The 24,139-nt window shown below is 43.9% G+C and overlaps 1 protein-coding gene across 1 annotated transcript in view; it reads right to left on the reverse strand.

Moving 5' to 3' along the window:
- Positions 1–24,139, reverse strand: part of TSNAX (translin associated factor X) — a 226,524-nt gene that overhangs the window by 61,440 nt on the left and 140,945 nt on the right. The window contains exon 5 of the mRNA XM_069234953.1: positions 6,783–6,931. Coding sequence (XP_069091054.1) covers positions 6,783–6,931 — 149 coding nt within the window. The remainder of the gene's footprint in view (positions 1–6,782; positions 6,932–24,139) is intronic.

Below are 24,139 nucleotides of genomic sequence, written 5' to 3' on the forward strand. Positions count from 1 at the left end.
CTTTTTAGCCCTTACATGAATGCTTTAATAACTGGTATTCTAAATAGAGACGATGAATGAGTAGTTTGTAGGTAAGCAGATATTGCTGCGAGGTGTATTTTTATAGATGAAAAAGCGAGGGTTGCTTTTTGCAAATGTAGTAAGTATCCCACTATGTCCTTTGTAGAGGCATGCAATGGTTGGATTTGATTGGTATGGCAGTAGCAAACAAATCTTTTTCACTTAGATGCATAGCAGTGTCTAGTGGAAGCTTTTCTAGCTTGTTTTATGACCTCCATACATTCTTGTGTGAGGTCTAAGTGTCCGAATTCTAGGATTTCAGGAGCCAAATTGCTAGATTCAATGATGCTGGGTTTGGATGCCTGATCTGTTGTTTGTGTTGTGTTAACAGATCTGGTCTGTTGGGTAGTTTGACATGCGGTACTAGTGAAAGGTCTAGTAGAGTTGTATACCAAGGTTGTCTTGCCCATGTGGGTGCTATCAGTATGAGTTTGAGTTGGTTTTGACTCAATTTGTTTACTAGATATGGAAGGAGAGGGAGAGGGGGAAAAGCGTATGCAAATATCCCTGACCAACTCATCCATAGAGCATTGCCTTGTGATTCGCGGTGTGGGTACCTGGATGCGAAGTTTTGGCATTTTGCGTTTTCTTTTGTTGCAAACAAATCTATTTGGGGTGTTCCCCAAATTTGAAAGTAATTGTTCAGAACTTGGGGGTGAATTTCCCATTCGTGGACTTGTTGGTGATCTCGCAAAAGGTTGTCTGCTAGTTGGTTTTGGATCCCTGGAATAAATTGTGCTATTAGGCGAATGTGGTTGTGAATCGCCCACTGCCATATTTTTTGTGTTAGGAGACACAATTGTGTTGAGTGTGTTCCTCCTTGTTTGTTTAAATAATACATTGTTGTCATGTTGTCTGTTTTGACAAGAATGTATTTGTGTGTTATTATGGGTTGAAAGGCTTTTAACGCTAGAAATACTGCTAACAGTTCTAGGTAATTTATATGAAATTTTGTTTGGTGTACGTCCCATTGTCCTTGAATGCTGTGGTGATTGAGGTGTGCTCCCCACCCTGTCATGGAAGCATCTGTTGTTATAACGTATTGAGGCACTGGGTCCTGAAATGTCCGCCCTTTGTTTAAATTGTTGCTGTTCCACCATAGAAGCGAGAGGTATGTTTGGCGGTCTACAAACACCAGATCTAGAAGTTGACCCTGTGCTTGTGACCATTGTGATGCTAGGCACTGTTGTAAGGGTCGCATGTGTAGTCTTGCGTTTGGGACAATGGCTATGCATGATGACATCATGCCTAGAAGTTTTAGCACAAATTTTGCTTGTATCTTTTGGTTTGGAAACATAGCACTTATTACCTTGTGGAATGCTTGAACTCTTTGTGGACTTGGAGTGGCAATTTCTTTTGATGTGTTGATGGTTGCCCCTAGATATTGTTGTGTCTGACACGGTTCGAGGTGTGACTTTGTATAGTTGATGGAGAAACCCAGTTTGTGAAGGGTTTGTATGACATATGTGGTGTTGTTTGTGCACTTTCTTACTGTGTTGGTCTTGATTAGCCAATCGTCTAGGTAAGGAAACACATGTATTTGTTGTCTCCTGATATGTGCTGCTACTACTGCTAGACATTTTGTGAATACTCTTGGTGCAGTTGTTATTCCGAATGGCAACACCTTGAACTGGTAATGTATTCCTTTGAATACGAACCTTAGGTACTTTCTGTGAGAAGGATGTATCGGTATATGAAAGCACGCATCTTTTAGGTCTAATGTGGTCATGTAATCTTGCTGTTTGAGCAGTGGAATGATGTCTTGTAGTGTGACCATGTGAAAGTGGTCCGATATGATGTAGGTATTTAGTGTCCTGAGATCTAATATTGGTCTTAATGTTTTGTCTTTTTTTGGAATTAGAAAGTACAGGGAGTAAACTCCTGTGTTTTTTTGTTGTACTGGTACTAATTCTATTGCATCCTTTTGCAGTAGTGCTTGAACTTCTAGTCCTAAAAGTTCTAAATGTTGTAGTGACATTTTGCGTGTTTTTGGAGGGATGTTTGGTGGGAATTTGTGGAATTCTATGCAATAGCCATGTTGGATTATTGCTAGTACCCAATTGTCTGTTGTAATCTGCTGCCAAGATTGGTAGAATTGGCTTAGTCTTCCCCCCCACTGGTGTTGAGTGAAGGGGTTGTGTGACTTGAAAGTCACTGTTTAGGTGGAGGTGTTTTTGGAGTTTGGAATTTTCCCCTACTCCTTGGGAATTGACCCCCTCTATATCCCCTGAAACCTCCCCTTTGGAATGAACCCTGATAGGGTGTGGTTCTTGTTTGTTGGCTGGTGGTGTCTGTGGGTTGGCCACGAAACCCCCCTCTAAATGGAATTTTTCTAAAAGAGCCTCTGCTCTGCGGGGAGTAGAGTGCGCCCATGGCTTTGGCCGTGTCTGTGTCCTTTTTAAGTTTTTCAATGGCTGTGTCCACTTCAAGGCCAAAAAGTTGTTTTTTGTTGAAGGGCATATTAAGAACAGCCTGCTGGATTTCCGGTTTGAACCCTGAAGTGCGGAGCCATGCGTGTCTCCTTATGGTGACAGCAGTGTTGACTGTTCTTGCTGCAGTATCGGCTGCGTCCATTGAAGAGCGGATTTGATTGTTCGAGATCGTTTGTCCCTCTTCAACTATTTGCTGCGCCCTTTTTTTGGTATTCCTGGGGAAGATGGTCTATGAGAAGTTGCATCTCATCCCAGTGTGCGCGGTCATATCGGGCAAGCAGCGCTTGAGAATTTGCGATGCGCCATTGGTTGGCTGCCTGTGATGCGACTCTTTTTCCTGCCGCATCAAATTTTCGGCTTTCTTTGTCCGGAGGTGGGGCGTCGCCAGATGTATGGGAATTTGCTCTTTTGCAAGCTGCCCCTACTACTACGGAGTCAGGTGGTAACTGCGAAGTAATAAACACTGGGTCTGTGGGTGGTGGTTTATATTTCTTATCCACCCTTGGGGTGATGGCTCTTGATTTTACGGGCTCTTCAAAAATTTGTTTTGCGTGCCGTAACATCCCTGGTAGCATTGGGAGACATTGATATTGGCTATGTGTAGCCGAGAGGGTGTTAAATAAAAAATCATCCTCTATAGGATCGGAATGCAGTTGGACATTGTGGAATTCTGCTGCCCTAGCCACCAGTTGCGAGTATGAGGTACTGTCCTCTGGCGGTGACGGCTTTGTGGGGTATGAATCGGGATCATTGTCCGGCACTGGGGTGTCGTATAAGTCCCAAGCGTCTTGATCCTGATTATCTTGACTTATAGTAGTTTGCGCTGGTGAGTGCATTTGTGGCGGAGTTTGTGCCGGCGATGCCTGTTGTGGTGGAGAGGGCGGAGGCGTGACTTTTTTAACCACCTTGGCTTGTGGTTGTGCGTCATCCTTGAGAAATCCGATCCTTCTTTTTCTCATTATTGGGGGAAGGGTTGATATCTTCCCTGTGTCTTGTTGGATGTACAGTCTCTTTTGTGTGTAGTCTGATTCTACACTTTGGAGCTCTTGTCCAAATCTGTGCATCTGGCCACTTATTCCTTGTTCCTCTGTGTAGGAAGGAGGTGTGGAACTTTTCGGCGCCGAGAGAGAATCTTTTTTCGGCTTCGGTACCGACTGAATTTTTGTGGCTTTCGGCAGTGTGTCTCGGTGCCGATGTTTTTCGGTGCCGGCATCTTGTTTTTGCTTCTCGGAGCCGCTATCTCGGCTCCGAGGTTGCTCCATGGCGGTCCCTCGACCGGAGTCGGGTGTCCTCGCTATGGGCGTGCCCTTTTTCGGCGCCTTCGACGGGTCGCCGGTTTTATGGGTCGAGCCATGGCCTGTTGGCAGTGGCGTCCCCTGGGCTTTTGTTTTTTCGATGGTCTTTATTTTCGACGTCTTACTCACTGTTTGTTGTTGTTGTTCGACGTCGGAGTCTCCGGATTCTGAGTCCGGAACCGAGAATGTTTCCTCTTCGTCGTCGAAACGTTGTTTTGTCGGCGTGGACGCCATTTGTAGACGCCTGGCTCTTCGGTCCCGGAGTGTTTTTCTGGACCGGAAGGCTCGACAGGCCTCACAGGTATCCTCCTTGTGCTCGGGGGACAAGTGCTGATCTGTATAAGGATACTTACTGTGACATTTTGGGCAGAAACGGAACGGGGTCCGTTCCATCGGCTTCGGCGTCACACGCGGTCGGGCCGACCAGGCCCCGATGGGGGATCGAAGCTACCCCAAAGTCTTCCGATGATCGGTGTCGATGTACCTAACTATCCCGATACCGAACGGAACAATACCGACGCTTTCTTCCGAGATTCTGACTAACTTTCCGAACCGAAACACGGAGCGAAAAGGAACACGTCCGAACCCGACAGCGGAAAAAAACAATCTAAGATGGAGTCGACGCCCATGCGCAATGGAGCCGAAGAGGGAGGAGTCCTTCGGTCCCGTGACCAAAAAAGACTTCTTCGAAGAAAAACAACTTGTAATACTCCGAGCCCAACACCAGGCAGCGGACTGTGCTCAACATGTGTATCTGCAGCAACATATGCCATCGAACATATACATATATATATATACATATATATACATATATATATATACACACATATATATATACACACATATATATATATATACATATATATATATATATATATACACATATATATATATATATACACATATATATATACACATATATTATACACACATATATAAAAATCAACACATACAGACCGGGCTCTTGCAAAACTTTCACCCTCTGAAAAGGGACTTGATGGAAGCAGAACAAAGTAAAACAAGTTGCAGAGGCAATCAACTCAGATTAATTGAAGGAATAACCCTAGTTCCAATGGCCTACATGTTCACCTTTTTAAAATATTGGATAGAATTGACTTCACATCTTCAGGTGACGAACAGCAAAGCTGGAGGGCTGCTTACCTTACCGTCTATGCATGCCAGGTGGTAATCATTCATAAAAAGGAGAACCCTAAAAACTACTGTTCAGCACACAGACACTTTTTCGCTACTGAATATAGAGACTAAGGTGCTTGCTAAAACAATGGCCTCTTGCTCGAGAAGGTAAAAAGTCCTTATATTTCTTGATCAACAGGCCATACCTAAAAGGAAAATAAGACTGACCTTTAGTGCCCATATGGCTATATGGAGCACAGTGCATGGGAGTGGTAATGTCCATGGACAAAACTATGACCTTCAACTCCGTTGAATGGACCTAGATTTTCACCAACTAAACTCAATGGGCTTTGGATCAATATACTGATCCTGGCATAAACAGTTATATAAGGAAGCATGAACCTGGGAAGAAACTGAATGGTGCTATACCCCATGATATTTGCTCTGTCAATGGAGCCCTTGGCATGTTAGGTCAGAGGGGACACAATGGTTCGGGGACTGGCATGAAATGATAGATGGGATAAACTAATATCACTATGCAGAAAATGTTCTCCGCTACATTGCTCAACCCAAGATAACTCACACTGACTACTACAGATTTTCAGAACACACCTCTCTGAGTCCCTGGGGAATTCTTCAAATACGCAGATACTGAACTACGCCTTTTACTCCTGGATGTAGGAGCTCCACGAATCTCCATCCAGCTGCTAAATCAATGGGTATATGATGGTGACATACAATTACCTGTCCTTCAATATTACTAAATTAGAAATTGCAAATGACTGGGCCTTCCTGCCTCATGACAAACCCTCTATCAAGTGTGTCCCCAGGATGACACAGGAGTCCTTCCTGGAAAAAGAGGAGCTCACAAAATTACTTGGACTCACTTTAGCAATGGTGAAAGTATGTCAGGTTATAACTACGTAACTAGTGTGGGCTATTATCACAATAAAATTAACTATCCTATGAAACAGCGATTTTCTCAAAGAGGTTGCAGGGATTTTATAAATGGGATCTAAATGGAATCAACAAGTTGGAAGATATCGGGGACTGATGTGGAATAGTATTCATCCAACACTTTAAAAAGGAATACAAACAATCTGATACTGAGGTGTTTTGATGCTTGCAAGTTAGAATACACTGGCAAGCCATGTTCAGAGTAACATCCTGCCGGAAAACAGCTCCCCGCTAGAAAGCAGAATCCTGTTAGAGATGTTACACAGAAAAGCAGTATCTTATACATATAAAAAATATAATTGCCAATTCACCAAATGCACAGAGTATTCTTAGGGTAAGACTGCTCACTGACCATGTTGTGTTTTAGTACTGATTGGGAGGAGGCATGCCAAAGCCTATGAAAGGTGATGTACAGAGTGTGATTGGAGCTAATCCAAATTAAGATTTTAAAACCGACTTTACTATTTTAGATACCATTTGGCTCAATTCGACAGGATAGACTATGTTCTCTGCCTCAGGGGATGCAGCCCTGATGGAACTTTAATACTATTTGGGCTTGTCCAAGCTTAAAGCACTTCTAAGGGGAGTAGAGAGAACCCGGAGGCTGCCAGCAGGTCTCACCTTTGGGATCTATAAGCTTTGCCAATGGGTTTTAGCTATGCTACACAGCATCTCTTATCTCTGACCATGCAGAAAAGACAGTTTTCTAGATTAACAAAAATAACTTGTGAATAGTAAAAGTTTAAGGTATATGATTAATAATCAGAAAACATAATAAAATCAATAAGTAAACACAAAGTTTGGGATAAAAAGTGATGGAAGCCAGATTCATTATAATAAGTGTTTGTCATGGCAACCACATCTAAGAAACGCATAACTGTTATATAAAAAAATAAAAACTTGCTATAATTGCAATGGTTTTTCCGTTCTTTGAGTCGAGCTCCTCCTCTTTTGCTGCAAACACAAGTTCTTTGTTAATGTCTTCGATGCTGATCAACGATTGTGTTTTAATAAAATGCTGGAAAGTAACTGCCTCCACATATTCCTGGAGACCTGAAATACAAATGTTAAATACGTTTAGAAAATATCTCTCAGTAGCAATCTATGTTTAATAACAATATAGTTCCCACAATATACTGGATCTCACAAGCAGTGTTCTAATGTACAAAATTAGCTCAAAATGATGAGTGGGGACAGGCTACATTTCAAATGACCTTTCCATGAAAGGACGAAAATATCTACCTATATAAAACCTCTACAATAAAACAAGTACTTCGTGCCACAGGTCACAACATTCATCACTTGCAACACCCCATATTCTGTGAAACACGCTCACGCTAAATTATGCCGAAAGAAAGAGACGCAGTTAATGCAACACTAATTTTGGATAGGTGTGCTCAATACGTAGTTTAGGGACGGTTGGTAATTTCTTCCATTATAGTACTAGAATCCAAGTGTAGGATCATGCCTTTGAATGATGGAATGTTGTGAGGGTGGAATCCCACGGTTCTGGGATTCTAGGACAAGAGAGAGGGAGAAGCAGAGAGGAGCAGAGCGAAGGTGGAGGCTTGAAATGTCGCTGGGGGTTATATGGATTGCTGTACTATCATCTTTGAAATAAAAGACGAAGAAAGTGAACCAGGATCACCACATGATTCTTACATAAACTGGCGACGAGGATGGGATAAACTTCTTCAACAAAAAATAATAGAGCCTATTGAGTCGTCTGAGTAGTTGGCACCAATAGTTCTTGCACCCAAGGATGGGAACAAGGTCCGGCTGTGCATTGATTTAAGAGACCTTAACAATAATATTTGGGTGGATAGACAGCCCCTGCCGAATATTAACGAGATGTTGAGCGTAATGAGTGGTGGAAAGGTATTTAGTGTACTGGACATGTCAGCTGTGTATCACCAGGTCAATCTACATCCAGAATCTAGACCTCTGACTTTTTTTGTAACACCTCTTGGTGTTTTAACTTATTATATTCTGAGTCATCTTTTACAGCTTCATCCCATTCCTCCTTACTTAGAGCTAGTTCTCCATCAATCAAGAATGCCTCTAACTGCACGCTGCACATTTCATTATTTCCATCTCCACGTTCCTCAATAAGTAGTCGTGACAGGCAATCCGCAATCACATTCTTCTTTATTGATTGAGAACTAGCTCTAAGTAAGGAGGGATGGGATGAAGCTGTAAAAGATGAATATAGAAAATCAGCGATACACTGTTACAAAGAAAACAGAAAAAGAGACAAAAAATATATATAGTGACCAGGGTCCTAAATTCTAGGAGCAAGAGGCCTCACACACCCATAGGGTGTCATGCTTCATCATAGGCGCTGCTCCTCGTCAGACTGGCGCTGCAATGTCTGACGGGCACCACCCCTGATGGGGGGGCTCTTTGCCGGAGATCTTAATATATGGTGGTGCCGTGACCCCAAAGGTGACTAAAGAATCAACGGAGATCAGAAAAAATTGTGTGGTTAAAATTGACTCTCAAAAACGCCACTGGGACTATAGATTTTATTGGACCCAATGAGCGGTCAGGGCCAAGATTAAAAATTAGAAACAGAAGAGTGAATCAAGAAGTTAAGATCAATCACTCTTGTAAATTAGAACATATCAAGGAGAGGAGTCTGGGAATTCTCCAACAACTATCCCCTCATGGGTCAACATGTTTCGCATCCTGGTGGTCCAAACGGATCCAGTGATGCTTCATCAGGACCTTATGTGACTATATGTATCTCCTGAGTAATGAGGGTCACATATATTTGCAAGGAAGTAAATACAGATACCTCTCAACCAGCAATTAGTGGGGAGGCGTAATAATCACTTACATGAATATGGAATAAATAATTCCTAACTCGTGCCCTGAAAAAAAGAAGTACAAAGGTTATACTACAATAGGGGCGAGTCATAGCATTGTACATATCATGGGAAAACACGGCGGCCGTGATGTGCAGTGCAAGTATTACTTCGTGAGCAACACACATGCAAGTGCTTGTGGGTACAAGCTTACCGTCCTAAAATTGAAGGCGAGCATCTTAGGAATACACGGACCAATAGTCCAGCGCTAAACAACGTCTAAACAAGGGGGAATATGAAACAACAGAATCAATTAACAGATAGGTCAAGTATCCAATCAAGTAACGTATATGTGTGTTGTCGTAGGGGTCTCAAATGTAGTAATCATAAGTTCATAGTTGGTATGATCACACGGAGCATGGAAAACCAAAAATAATGAATAGGGCAGTGAATGTCAGTAAAATAGCTGTGGGACAGAAAGGTCCATAGGAGTAAATACAGGTAGCAGACTACATAGTGTGGTTAGACATAAAGTGCTGTCTAACAGAGAACACTAGACGGTACAAGGAGTGGTAAATATCAATAACTATCTAAGTTTGAATTTTAAATTTTTAAATTTTTAAATGTAGAGTCCATCCTCACGGAAACCGAGGCACAGGAAGAAGTCAGAGTAAACGAGTAACTCTGGTCTCCTCGATAAATGTACTGTATTTACAGCAATACGGTCAACGGTCGCCGATATAACAGAGTAAGGAGCCAGTGGATAAAAGGCTCCATGTTGACTGTCAAATGGCAGAACAACGTAGGAGGAGGAGTCCGCAGAAAACAAGGGTCCCGAAAAGGGGAACGGGACCTGTATAGAATCACCCGAGGGGGGGGGGGGGGGGGGGGGGGGGGGGGGGGAAACGGCAGGGCACTTACTTGTTGCAGCAATGCTGGCCAGGAAGAGACCTACCCCGGTCCGTGGTTCCCGAAGAATAGTGGAACCCGGGCCGCTGCGCTTGATGTACATAGCGTGCCGGAAATTGGGGATTAAGAGTTTCCGGTCAGGCAGTCAGGCAACGCGGAACGCGTTGGTCTAGGAATTATAGAAAGAGAAAAAAGACTCGGAGGAGGTCCCGGAGTCAACATAAAAAGATCTAAAAATAGAAAGCAGCAATAAGCGTTAATCTGACAGTTTCAGACAACGAAATAGGACTACAAATCAATGAAAAATAATAAGAAGATAATAATCGTCTGCACATGACCTCGTGGGGTAAGGGATGGTATCTTAAAGAGATACAGGCTGTCCCAAAATCAAAATTATTGATCATAAGAGAAAAATCACAGAATCATGCTGGTAAGCTAATCACTGAAAAGACTGCACAAGAAGGGGAAAAGAGTATCACAAGAAATAAACTCTAGGGAATTCGCAGTAGTAACTGCAACAATCTAAAAATCCAAAAATACAGGGAACAATCATTTTGAAAGACAATTCCAAGGAATCTCATCATTCAAACCATTTAAGTAGGTGCGTAATTTAAACACCCATTGTTGTTCTAACTCAAAAAGTGAGTTCGGTGTGTTGCGTGAGTCAATTTGTAGCACGACCCACCACATGTCGTTAGGGCTATGTCTTTTATCAAGGAAGTGTAAAGCCAGTTTGGTCGTGGCGCGGCCACATCTGATGTTGCTGCGATGTTCGTTAATCCTAAGTTTCACTGCTCGTGTGGTCATACCTATATATTGTAAATTACAGGGACAAGTGATCAGGTAAACACAATTTTTAGTGTTGCAATTAGTGTGTCTGAGTAGATGCCAAGGGCCTATGGAGTCAAATTCGATGGATTTTAATCGTTTAGTCAGGGTACAAACATTGCACGTGCCACAAGGAAAATGACCAGTTACTGATGGTAAACCCCATAGTGTTTGTAAATGGGGGGATGATGAAGTGGGGCGGGGTCTAGTGTGGACAAGTAAATCCTTTACATTAGTGGTGCGTTTAAAGGCAAATAAAGGTTTTGGAATCTGCGACCCACCACTACAGAGAATAGACCATCTCTTATTCACAACTTTTTTGATAGTGTTGGAAAGAGGAGTAAAGGTTGACACGCATGTGAGTTTAGGCTCTGGGTCCACCGAATTAGTGGATAGTAAATTGTCTCTGTTACAGGACTTGGCCCGTTTGTAGGCTGTCCTGACCACCTTGTCTGGGTAATGGCGATTGCTCAGTCTAGTGGTCAAATCATCAGCTTGGGAGGAGAACATCCGGGTGGTACTACAGTTCCGTCGGAGTCGGAGAAACTGACCGTACGGAAGATTATCTCTGAGTGCCTTAGGATGGTGACTCTCATACATAAGGAGACTATTGCGGTCTGTAGTTTTTTGGTAAGTACGAGTGTGTAATTTCCCATGTTCAATGCAGATCATGAGATCCAGGAAGGGTATCTCTGTATTAGAGACAGAAGATGTGAATTTCAAGAAAGGGTTCAATGTATTAACCCAAGTAGTCAAAGCTTGTACTCCAGAAAGGGGACCTTGCCACACGATCAAAATGTCATCGATGTATCTACGCCAAAGTTTAATGTTGGTATGAAAAGGATTGGTGTCAGGGAGTATAAACCTGGATTCAAAGTCAGACATGTATAGACACGCAAGACTTGGGGCGAAAGTACTACCCATTGATGTGCCACGAGTCTGAAGAAAGAGGAGATCCTCGAACTGGAAGAAATTTTCTTTCAAGGCTAGAGATGCACAATGCATAATGAAATGTACAGGAGAAGTCAGTATCTGACTGACTGAGTGAAGAGCAGTTTCAACAACTTCTAAAGTGGCCTCTTGTGGAATATTTGTATACAAGGCTTCAACATCCAGGGTAATGAGGGCATGAACTTCAGTCGTTGAGTTGATAGCTGAAATCAAGTTGAGGACATCTTTGGTGTCCTTCAGATAGGTGGTGGATGTCTGGACAATTGGTTGTAAGAATTTGTCACAAAAAGTAGAGAGGGGTTCCAGGATGGACCCTATGCCTGAGACGATTGGACGTCCCGGGGGAGGTATTTTACCCTTGTGGATTTTGGGGAGGCAGTAGAAGTAAGGGATACGCGGGCTTGTAGTATCCAGAAAGGAGGCCTCATTGCGTGAGATCCAAGTGTTCGTTAAGGCTTCCTCAATCATACCTCGTATTTCGGTTTGTAATCTCTTCGTTGGATCTGTGTGGGTCTGTGTGTAATAGGTCGAATCCCCCAATAGACGTAAACATTCTTGTCTGTAATCAGATGAATTCATTATCACCGTGGCACCCCCTTTATCCGCAGGTTTGATGACAACGCTCAAGTCTGTAGATAGAGCTTTTAGGGCATCTCTCTCAGCATTGGAGATGTTGGAAAAACTCAGTTGGGGTTGTAAAGCAGATAAATCACTTAGTACTGCTTTCTCAAATGCTAATACTTCGTGGGGCATGTAAAAGATGACTCAGAATATAATAAGTTAAAAGAGCTTGTGATGGATAAAAATTTCGTCATAGTGGAGGATAACGAAGACATTTTTAGCAGTAAAAGATTAACTACGTATACAGGGGAAAAAGATTTTGAGAAGGAACAGAATAGTACCACCGCTGAAATTGAGGAAAAGATTGGTAGCAATTGTTCACAAGGGACATTTGGGTAAAAGTTCAACTAAAAGAAGGTTACGGCAATTTTACTGGTGGCCCGGGATGGACAGGGATGTGAAGAAAGTGGTTAAAGAGTGCCAAGCTTGTAGGAACACCGACAAGTCGAAAACCGTGAGGGAACCTCCCTTAGGTCTAGTGTAATTTCCCAAGGCACCATGGGAGAAGCTAGCTTTTGATTTAGTGGGGCCAATTGAGAGATTAGGAAAAAGTAGTCGCTTCCTCATGGTTCTTGTGGATTATTACAGTAAATGGTTCTGTATTAGATGCACTGAGCAAATTACTACGGACAAAGTAATTTAATTTCTTAGAGACTCATTTTTGGAGGAAGGGGTTCCGAAAATTATGGTTACGGACAACGGTGTACAATTAGTTTCAGCCGCCATGACCACATTTCTAAATGGGCTAAGGATAAAACATGAGAAAGTTGCGTTATGTCGGCCTTAGGCTAATGGTCTAGTAGAAAGGGTGAACAGAATTATAATGGGGAATGTTCAGTTGTCCTTGGCGAATGGGTTGAATTGGAGACATGAGTTGAACAATATGTTATAGGCGCACAGGATAACACCTCATTCTGTGACAGGCGTGTCACCTTTTATTGCTCTTAGAGGGAGAGAGCCGGGTACTAAGGAATCTCCATGGTGGCTCAGTGAGAAAAGGCAAGTGGGTATTGACCAGGAGAAGCTGCAGGCAAGAGTCGTGTGTTTTCAGAAGAAGAATAAGATGAGTTATGACAAAAGGAAAGGTGTTAAATTTACTGAAGTGAAATGTGGGGATCTCGTGGCGGTTAAGAAGGTAGGAATGGTAAGAAAAGGTGACAGCAAATTTCACGCACCACAAAAAGTAATTTCTGTAAAGAATTCAGTAGTCAAGTTGGAAGACGGTAGGGAATGGAGTACAGGGAATTTGTGCATAATTAAACAGAAGTAGTGGTTATACATATTCCTTCCCATGTACATCATACCAAACTATTATGATGTGTATCTAGTGGTGTGCCAGTAGAGGAAATCATACACTGTTATATGTTTAAGAATATATTGTTTAGGAGTGTATCATATATGTTCGTTCTTGCTTTCATTCTTTTCCATTTAATTTCATCTTTTCAATTATTGTAATTAAATTATAATTGTTATAATCCATAAGGGGGAAGATGTGTAGGATCATGCCTCTGAATGATGGAATGTTGTGAGGGTGGAATCCTAGGGTTCTAGGATTCTAGGACAAGACAGAGGGAGAAGCAGAGAGGAGCAGAGCGAGGGTGGAGGCTTGAAATGTCGCTGGGGGTTACATGGATTGCTGTACTATCATCTTTGAAATAAAAGACGAAGAAAGTGAACCAGGATCACCGCGTGATTCTTACATAAACGAAATTAAACAAGTGGTGCTTTCTAAATGCTTTTTCCCTAGACTCGGAAACAAAGTAGGTCACTGACCAGTCTAGTAGGCCTCTTACTACTTTCCACTCCGGTCAATCAATTTTGGTGGAGGAGTGAGTTAAGTGCAACGAGTGTTTAGACATAGCATTTAGATAGGTGTTAAGTACTGCCAGTGGGTGCCAGGAATTTCCTGGCAATACATGCATGTAACATACAAACCAGGACCCATTTTATGCCAACATAAGAGCACTAAACGTTTCAAATATCTTGGTCAGGCTTAGAGTAAAAAAAAAAAAAGGGAATATTATGAGTGGTAATGTTAACAGTGTGTGGGAGATAATCATATTATTTTACACTATCTGACTGCAAACCTGCCATCATTCTGAGGTTTGCAGTGATACCAACATGGGTTGGCATATAAACAGGGAACTATAATAACCCTTCAACCGGTCCAATAACAGAGTTTAATAACACATAAATATTACGTAGGGTTTAAAATAATCTAATGGAGAGATTGGGAATGTGTGATGTATAATGTTTAAGGTGTATCTAATATTAACCTTGTTTTATGACTACAGCTACTACTGTAATAATTACCAGTTTTGTTACATAAGATTTATGTACAAATACAGCATTATAAATAATATTTCTTTGTAAAATGCCAACACTGTACATATACAATACGCTTGTTGCAGATGAAAGTTACTTTAATAGGGCTGCCTTCCTCCTCGCCTTCCTTGTCTTTATGAGCATTTGGGACCTTGTTGTGGTGATGAGCGAGACACCTGCCCCTTCTTTCGCTGAAGAGGGTATGCTATGTAATATTCCTCTTGGGGCTTAAGAGATTGTGCCAGGTTTTCTGTTCCCCAGCCGAGAACCGGGGTTCACAGCAGTACCAGACATGTACAACATGCTGCATATTACTGGAGATGAATAACACCAAGATTCAATACATAACATTTCTCTTTCATCCTGCTTATCACTCTTTTTCTGTCAATTCAGATGGAAGACGCTATTGCCATGTAAAAAGCGCTCAAATGTATCTTCTCCTGGTGAACAGGAAGAACAACTTTGTTTGCTCTTAGCTACCAGGTCTAGAGGCCCACTCTCAATTTAAAGACATTAAAGAAAAGGAACAATCCAGGGTTATAATTAACAAAAGGCCTGGTTTTCCTTCCCTTTTGTTTACAACTCAGAGAAGTGCTATTAGGACAGCAGGGTGACATCTATAAAATAAATGGATTGTCTTTGTCTCTACAACCCTTTCCCATTCCCCTATAATACAGAGCCCTAGATAAAAGAACACTATGCATAGTTGAGAAGGTACATAAGGTAGAGTAATGAGATTCAATTTTGCCACCTTGCATATCCATTTATGTGCACATTTTAGGGCAGTCCAACTATCAGTGGTGGTGATCGTCCAATCAATGCAGAAGTCTTTGAAATCCAAAAAACACAAAAAAAACACGTGCAGTGGTTCGTCCTCAACCAGAATGTCATTTTAGCATCTAGAAAAGTCTGATTTAAAAAGCTTCAACTCAAGAACTGAGATCTGGGCAAATGCCTAGCCCATGTAAGGGCTTCATGGATCAGAGTGGTAACGAAGTAAGAGGGCAGAGAGTGGCCTTAGGGTGCACTGAGACTGCACATCACTGGATCCAGCAGCCCCCAACATCTTACCCAAAGGTAAGGAGACAAGGTGGTGGGAAGAAGAAAACAAAGATCCCACCACACAGACGCTACAGTGAAAGAATCAAAAGGCACTGAGGTAAAGGACTGTCCGGCGCTTTACAAATTCAGAGCTAGCCCCTTCTACAGACCAGTCAATGACACGTTTGTCTGGAACCTGGTATACCCAACTCAATTCTGCCAGTGGAACATACCTTGGTTTCAGGGGCAGCTGGCAAGTACAATAAATATCTGGCCACTTGCATGGAAGTAACAGGTATCACTAGGCTTTGGGCAGACACAGATTTGGAGTCGATGGTTGAAAGGTTAGTTCTCCAGGCATACGAGGGAGCAAAGAAAAAGTAGTGGGCCAAAGCTCATCTTGCTGCAGCGACTTACTTTGCCTAGTTGCAAGTGGGTCAGGCACAATCAAGAGCCACTTATGTGCTGAAGGGAAAGTTCGATGAGGGTGGATGGCACCTAGAGAGATTCCAGACTGCCAACCTAATTTCAATAGGCTCATAGCCATAAAACAAGCTAAAGACCTAAAGCGTGCCCCACTTTTGATGTTATCCTTCAACGCATTCTTTGAAGCATTCTGCATGAGTGAACAGATGCCACCCTGCAAAACAGATGCCACCCTGCAAAACTGCAGAATTATGCTTCCAGGTGGAAGATGTGCAAATAGCACAGAGAAGGGCAGTTCTGAATTATTTAGTAAAAAACTGATTGAGAGAGCAAAGAAAGTTGGGCCAACAGGGCTGCAGGGTTGATCACAGCACAACCCAGTTTTATGTCTCCTTTAGGTCACCTAGGGGATTGTCTTTCTTCACACATGCAGATGGCTCACAGCTGAACAAGTTCCAGTTTTCCTCTCTAACTTGTAAAACCCTTAATAGGACAAGGTTCCTGGCCTCCAGTTTCAGCACTCACTCCTTCAGGACCAAAGCAGCCACAACAGTGGCCATGCATTGGCTGCCAAGGGAAGGAATTATGAAACTGGGCATGTGGGAATCAAGTGCACACAAGGGTCATACAAAAGAAAACATGTTGCAAGCTTTGCAGCAGAGTTCTTAGGGTTCTGGGATGGGTAGTGATAAGACATAGTAAGGACTTTTTAGAGTTCAAGAATTTAAAATGACAGTACATTAATTTATTATTTATAACAAAAAGTTGCAATTAAATACAATTTTACTATTGTAATTTGTAAAAATCGAATAATTTAAAATTAAATTAACTTTCGAGATTTAAACAGACTGATATTCTTTTTACCTATGGGAAGGGGACAAGGAAATTACTTTTTGCATGTTCACCCCCACATTTCTGAAATGATGCTGCTGGTTTGTTGACTCAGAGTGCACTGAGGCCTGCTAACCAGACCTCAGTGCCAGTGTTTTAACCCCATACAAATTACATGTTGAATTGGATACACCAAACTGACTTACTTATAAGTCCCTTGCATGTGGTACCAAGGGTATGTAACAGAGTATCCACGCAGGGCTGCAGCACATTTGTCCCACCCTTCGTGTGACAGGTACAAAAAGGCTCCCAGCGGCCACTGCAGACTGATAGTTCGACTATGCCATTGAAACCAATGGCAAAGCCACGTTATGCCTTAACATTACAAATACATCTCCCCTAAAGAATGCCTATGGTGTCCTATGGCAGGGAGCTATATTTTGGTAAGTAAGACATATGTTTTTCAATCTGTCTTAACAGCAACACTTCTAAATTGTAATTTGTTGTGGGTAAAGTTGGCGGCACCAGTGGCTAAACCAGAGTTACCTGGTGGCATTCTAACCAGGTAACTTTTGACTGGACTAACAAACTGGGTCATGTAAGGTAACACATTAATCATGGCATTACAAATGACCATATGGTCACAGTGACATGTCACCATTAAAGGTGAGCAACGTTTATAAAAATGCCACTCGGTGGTCTGCTGGTCCAGGAGCCTCATAAAGGCACACACAGAGACAGCTTTCTGACCGCTTGGGAGACGTGTGAGCAACTCCTAGGCTCACTAACAAAGGCAGTGCCGCATCAGCGAGGTGTCACCTCCTCTCCCAGGATGCCCACTCGGGGTGTTCAAAGGAGAATCCTGCCTTTTGTTCCTGCAGACAGCATGGAGACAGGGCCAAAGAGGCTGGCGTTGTTCGAATCCGCGTCATTGAAGCCGTCTGTAATGTCACTGTCACCTATAAAGGCACCACCCCGGGCACGTACTTCAGTTCTTATCCTTCTGTGCCAGTCCGGATTGGAGCTAACCACTGCCTTTTTTGGCAGCCCTTTTTTGACCTTTTTGTTGATGCTTTTTCAAGTCTGTGCGAGGATGACATTGAGGAAGACAGGGCTCAGCCGTGTGGTGCATGCCATCGCGCCATGTCGGTGACGGACGCCCAATCAGGTATGTCTCTGGTGCCTCGACAGAGACCACGACTCGAAGTTGTGTTCCAACCGGCGGGCCATGACCCTGAAAGCTTTGAGAGAGCGGTCTCTGAGGATCATGGCGGCCCACCAGTCGACTTCAGTTGGCGCGACTTCTAGGAGGTCATGGTCCTGATCGAGGAGGGTGGGTCGCAGGAGCCCTAAGTTCTCTTCATTGAACTCGAGGTCCTACGGACACTCGGAGAAGAGGCACAAAAAGAAGAAGACCAAGCAGACTTCGACACCCCCGATAAGACATCTCTGGAACGTCGACTTTCCAGGCAGGGCTCTGCGGAATCGATGCCAAGGCTGACTTCAGGTCTCCCCATTTCCGTGAGCCGGAGCAACCCCCACTCAACTCAAGGAGGTTTACGACGCCATGCGCCTCGTATTTGAGCGGGCCGCCTCCTCTCAGTTGTGCGAGCTCCATGCTCATTCCAGATGATCTGGAGACGGGAGGATGTCGCACAATGCAGATTCAGACTTCAACAACGCCGACAGGGGCCAGATCAGTGCCTGCGGCTTATTTTGATAAGTCAGGTACAAGTGAGGAATGGCAGGGGTCCCATGACCCTTTAGAATATGGTTTGGACCATATGGACTGGTTATTATTCCCTCTACTTTCTGATTCCCAGAAAGAAAAGGGGTCTTCGCCCTATTCTGGATTTGCGGGACGTCAATCTCTTCCTCAAAAAGAAGAAATTCAAGATGCTAACTCTTGCTTAGGTCTGCCCTAGACCAAGGAGACTGGATGGTAGTGCTGGACTTGCAGGATGCATATTTTCACATCCCCATCCTGCCTGCCCACAGGCGTTACTTGCGGTTCAAGGTGGGCCACGAGCACTTTCAGGTTACTGTGCTCCCCTTCGGTCTCCCCAGTGCCCCTCGGGTGTTCACAAAAGTGATGGCAGAGGTAGCAGCTCATCTGCGCAGGTTAGGGATTTCAGTCTTCCGCAACCTTGATGACAGGCAGTTGAAATCTCCTACACCCCAGGCTCTCATCACCCACCTTCAGACTACGGAGAACCTCCTGAATGCACTGGGGTTCACTATAAATGTGCCCAAGTCACACCTGACTCCCTCTCAGAAGCTCCCTTTCATCTGGGCTGTGCTGGACACAGTGCAGTTTTGGGCTTATCTTCCCGAGCAGCGAGTCCAAGATATTCAGGTTGTGATACCAATGTTTCGGCCTCTAACCTGGATTTCAGTGAGACAGACTCCGAGGCTGCTGGGCCCCACGGCCTCCTGCATCCTGTTAGTCAAACATGCCAGATGGCTTATGAGGGCTCCGCAGTGGGACCTGAAGTTCCAGTGGGCACAGCATTAGGGGAATCTCACCGACACAGTTCAGATCTCGGAGGGAACTGCAAAAGACCTGCAGTGGGGGTTAGTTAACTATGTTTGAGTCAGAGGAAGACAACTCTCCCTTCCCCAACCAGATCTCACAGTAGTGACACATGCGTCACTTCTGGGATGGGGCGGCCATCTGGGAGAGGTGGAGATCAGAAGCCTCTGGTCTCCGGCGGAATCCGGACTCCATATCAACTTACTAGAATTCCAAGCGATCCGACTGGCATTGAAAGCATTTCTTCCTGTTGTAAAAGGGAAGATGGAGCAGGTGTTCATGGACAACACTATCGCAGTGTGGTTCTGCAACAAGCAGGGCGTTGTGGGGTCGTGGACCCTTTTTCAAGAGGCCCTCTGCAGAGAAGTCCAACGTTAGCACTATTGCACTTTGGAGTTTCAAAGGCAGCAATTGCTCTGTGGCACTTTTTGTCGCGACTGGAATTCAGGCCTCCTGTATGCCTTTCCGCCCATAGTACTTCTGTCCAGAGTTCTCAAGAAGATTGAGAACGACTGGGCCAAAGTAATCCTGGTGGCTCCGGACTGGGCACGGAGAGTCTGGTATCCCAAGCTTTTGAAAATGAGCAAGAATCCTACCATCAGGCTGCCCCTTTGGGAGGATCTTCTGTCACAGCAGCAGGGGAAGGCTCTCCACCCGAACCTGTCAACTCTGCACCTTCATGTGTTTAGATTGAGCAGCAGCAGTTGATGGCTTTTTATCTTCTTCCCGAAGTCTGTAAAGTTATTAAAAAGGTATACGCCTGCCATTGGAAACGCTTTGTATATTATTGTACAGAAAGATCTATTGATCCTCTTTCTGCTTCTCTTACTATTCCTTTCCCAGCAGGGTTTTGGCTTGGGTACTCTCAAGGGCTATCTTTCCACCTTATGAGCATTCCTTCAGCTACCTGATCAGCCTTCAATTTTCAAATCTCCCATAGTACAAAGATTCCTCAAAGGGCTTGCACATATGTTTCCCCTATGCCCTTAGTTATGCCTCAATGGGTCTTAAAATACTGTCCTCACATTTCTTATGAGTGATCCCTTCGGGCCTTTACACAACTGTCCCCTCCGACTGCTCACCATCAGGGCACTCTTCTTATTGGCAATAACATCTGCCAGGAGGGTGAGTGAGAAGCAAGCTCTGTCATCTAAGCCACAGTATCTCACTTTGTGTCCAGACAAGATGATTCTCAGCACACATGCCTCTTTCCTTCCACGGATGGTGACCCATTTCATCTGGGTCAGAACATCACCCTGCACACCTTCTTTGCTCAACCACATCCCTCTAAGGAAGAGGGGTGACTCAATCGACTGGACCCAGAAAGCATTGTCATTATACCTTGACCGCACAAGAGTTTCGGGTGGATGACCATTTCTTTGTGAGGTATGTGGGAGCAAAAAAGGGTCAGGCATTGCAGAAACAAACCATTTCGCACTGGGTTGTTCTCTGCATTAAAATCTGCTATGCACTGGCCAAGAAGCAGCCTCTTGAGGGCTTGAGGGCTCATTCCACCAGGGGCAAGCTGCTACCACTGCGCTATCACAAGGTGTTCCAGTCCTGGATATCTGTCAGGCAGCAACGTGGGCATCATTGTACACGTTTGCAAAACACTACTGCCTGGATAATCAGGTCAGGAGAAACTCACACTTTGCCTGTTCGGCCCCGCAGGACTTTTTAGTGTAAAGGAGATCTAACTGCAGCCCACCACTAGAGGGTTATGGCTTGGGTATCTAATCTAATGTAAGGAATCTGCAGCTAGAAGTCTATCAGATGAACAAGTTACTTACCTTTGGTAACGCATAATTTGGTAGAGACTTTATCTAGCTGCAGATTCCTTACACCCACCCATGCCTCCCTGCTCTGCGGATATGTCTAAATAGTGTTAGGACACTCGTTTTTGCACAGACAAACTGTTGGTTCTATCCATGACTCTGCGCTTTTGGCGTGGAAGTTCGTGGGTAAAAGAACTGATGCATGCACGCCGGGGTGGTTCCTTTATAGGCGACCGTTGCATCACAGACGGCTCCACCGACGTCACCATGCCGATCCAAATGACGCCACCCAACAGCACGCGAAGGGCACTCCTCAGAAAAAAAATCTGCATTCCAAGCTGACGCCAGGAAATTCTAAGGTAAGGAATCTGCAGCTAGAAGTTTTTATCAGATAAACGCTTTACACATTGTTCCTTTGCTAAGCCTTACTGCTCGCAGCCACAGCTACCCAGGGTTGAGATTAAGGTTAAGTAAACAGACATGACTGGACCGAAGATGGGACAATAAGGCCCCCCAGCCATATCATATGGTACACTCAAACCCTCGCCATTGGTGCCTAGCAGTGGGATCCAGAGCTTGTGTTTAGCTGTACCAGACAACCAATAAGTTAGTAATTGACTGAAAGAGTTTTTGCCAAGTCAAGAACAGTTTGGCCAAGTTCTGACATTCTAAGGCACCTGCTTCTATGATGAAAAATCAAAGGAGTTACAATACGCTTTTCCCTGCAACTAAAAAGTCTTTAAGGATGGTTTGTGAAGGAATAGACTTGGCCACTTTCGCTACATTGAAAATGGGCTTTGTGAAAAGAAAGAAAAATCCTTCCTGGAGTCTCAGGCAAAAAGGATGACCTGACAAAAGCTCTCAAAGCCAGGGAAGGGGCAAGGAATGCACAGGCCCTACCTGTAAGAGTGGGGATGAGGATAACAATAATGATCCAGTCACAGAATGGGACCAGGAATAAGGGGCTCCCACAATTAGTTCAAGGCATGACTCCCTGTCTGGAAGTGAAAGGAGCTTCACAGCAGTGAGGAGGCCTAAGAACATGGAGGCCCAGCTTAGCCTCTTGAAGCTACAGGAGAAGAAGCTGGCTGAAGAAGAGAAGAGTCAAGCTGGGGGTGAGACCCCAGGAGATTGGTGCCAAGAAAATTTGATTGCTGATGGTGCCTTTGATCCCAGGTTTTTTAAAGGGATTGTACCTAAAGACACTCAGGGGGATGAGACAGACAAATGGCTGGCATCCCCTAAGATAGCTCTTAGGATGAGAAGGGCGGGTGCACAACATTTGGTGTCTTTACTGTGAAATCTTATTCAAACTGTAGGGAGAAATAGACTATTGAGACCAGAGGATGAGGTGGCAGAATCTTACACTCACATTAAAGGTGCACTCATTGAGCTCTTTGGTCTAACCCCTGAAGAGTATAGACAGAAGTTTATAAGCACACAAACTGGAGCAACACAATCATGGATTGACTTTGTAGATGCCCTTGTGAAGTCACTGGATGGGTGGATTAAAGGTACCAAGGTTGATACCTATGAGGACCTATACAATTTGGTGGTTACAGAGCACATTTTGACAAACTGTGTTACGCCACGGGTCGGTAATCTGCCTGTGACACCCCATAACGTCCTGCAGTCTGTTTTTCGGAGCGTCGGGCCTGCTGAGGGACGTTTGTTCGCTTGCAGTGTCCAACACTTTTGCACGGCAGGGTCGGACTGCGTGGGGTCTTTTTTCTGGGGATCACAGTAAGTTCAAAGAATTCCTTGATTCCTTGACAGTATTTTTTGCATTTCGTTCATCACAATTTCTTCAGGAGAAGACCAAGGTTGGTTACCTATTAAGTGCCCTGTCAGGTCTGGCTTTAGTATTGGTGGCCGCAAATGATTCCCTGTTGTCTAATTTTACTGAATTTGTGGAGGCCTTTAAACAAATGTTCGAGCATCCTGGATTACAGTCTTCAGCAGAAGAGGCCTTATGTGACATTCAGCTGGGTAATCAGGATGTCTTGCAATATATAACCAGGTTTTGTCATTTGGCGGCGGAGACCACTTGGGTAGAACGCACCCTTGTTACCACAACATGGAAGAACTTACGGATGTAGCATTAGCTATAGAATGCAGTTTTCAGGAACGTTGTTTGGAGAAACAGAAAGGTCGTATTCAATCCCATATGGGAACTTCACGTAAAGTGACTTACTGTCCAGAGGATACCCAAGCTGCTGCACCTGTGTCTATGGAGAAGAACCAATGCAACTAGACATGTACCCTGGTCTGCTATCTGAGGCAGAACGTAAACATAGGCGAAAGAAAGGACTGTGCTTGTACTGTGGCAATTCAGGACATCTGATTTGTGCTTGTCCTACTCGTCCCTCAAAACCTATGGGGAATGCCAATTCATGTCCTCTGTAAGAAGGGAGAGGATGGGGCGGTTAGAATCCCTTCTAGGAAACACCTGAACAGATTGATACTGCAGATGGTACACTTCTTTCATCAGGACCTGTAACAGTAACTACTCCTTCTTTGTGTATGAAGTTTGGGAAACACCAGGATTATTTTACTTTTGATCAGACTGCTTCTCCTAAACATGTGATCATATTAGGCATACCTTGGCTGACACAACACAATCCTTACATTAATTGGGTAACCAGAACCATTTCTTCATCTGCTCAGTTTTGTGAATATAACTGTTATTCTACAGATGCGTATTGATTTCCCAGAACTAGACCAATTGAAAACAGAGGAAGGTTGTTCTATTAATTTCATTCAAGGGGTACCCAAACAATAAACTGCATATCTAGATGTCTTCCAAATGCCTGTTAGTCCTGTTTTACCACCACATCGAGAATATGATAGTGCAATTCCACTGGAACCCAGGACAGTGGTTCCTTTTGGGCAAATGTATTCTCTTTCTGAACCTGAAAAAGAAACACTTAGAGAATATCTGGATGAGACTCTAAAGTGCGGTTTGATCACACGACCTTCTTCAACTGCAGGGGCTCCTCTTTTCTTTGTACCAACGAAGACAAAAAATATTTACATCCCTGCATTTTTGCTGTCTCAATAAGATAACTATAAAAAAAGAAATCCTTTACCCCTTTTAAAGGATAAATTGGAAGCCGTCAAAGGAGCACAGAGGCTCATTAAGTTGGATTTACGGGTGCTTATCACCTCCTCCGAATAAAGGAAGGAGATGAGTGGAAGGCCGCTTTTAGGACCC

The sequence above is a fragment of the Pleurodeles waltl genome, chromosome 5 (genome assembly GCF_031143425.1).
Source record: "Pleurodeles waltl isolate 20211129_DDA chromosome 5, aPleWal1.hap1.20221129, whole genome shotgun sequence".
NCBI lineage: Eukaryota > Metazoa > Chordata > Amphibia > Caudata > Salamandridae > Pleurodeles > Pleurodeles waltl.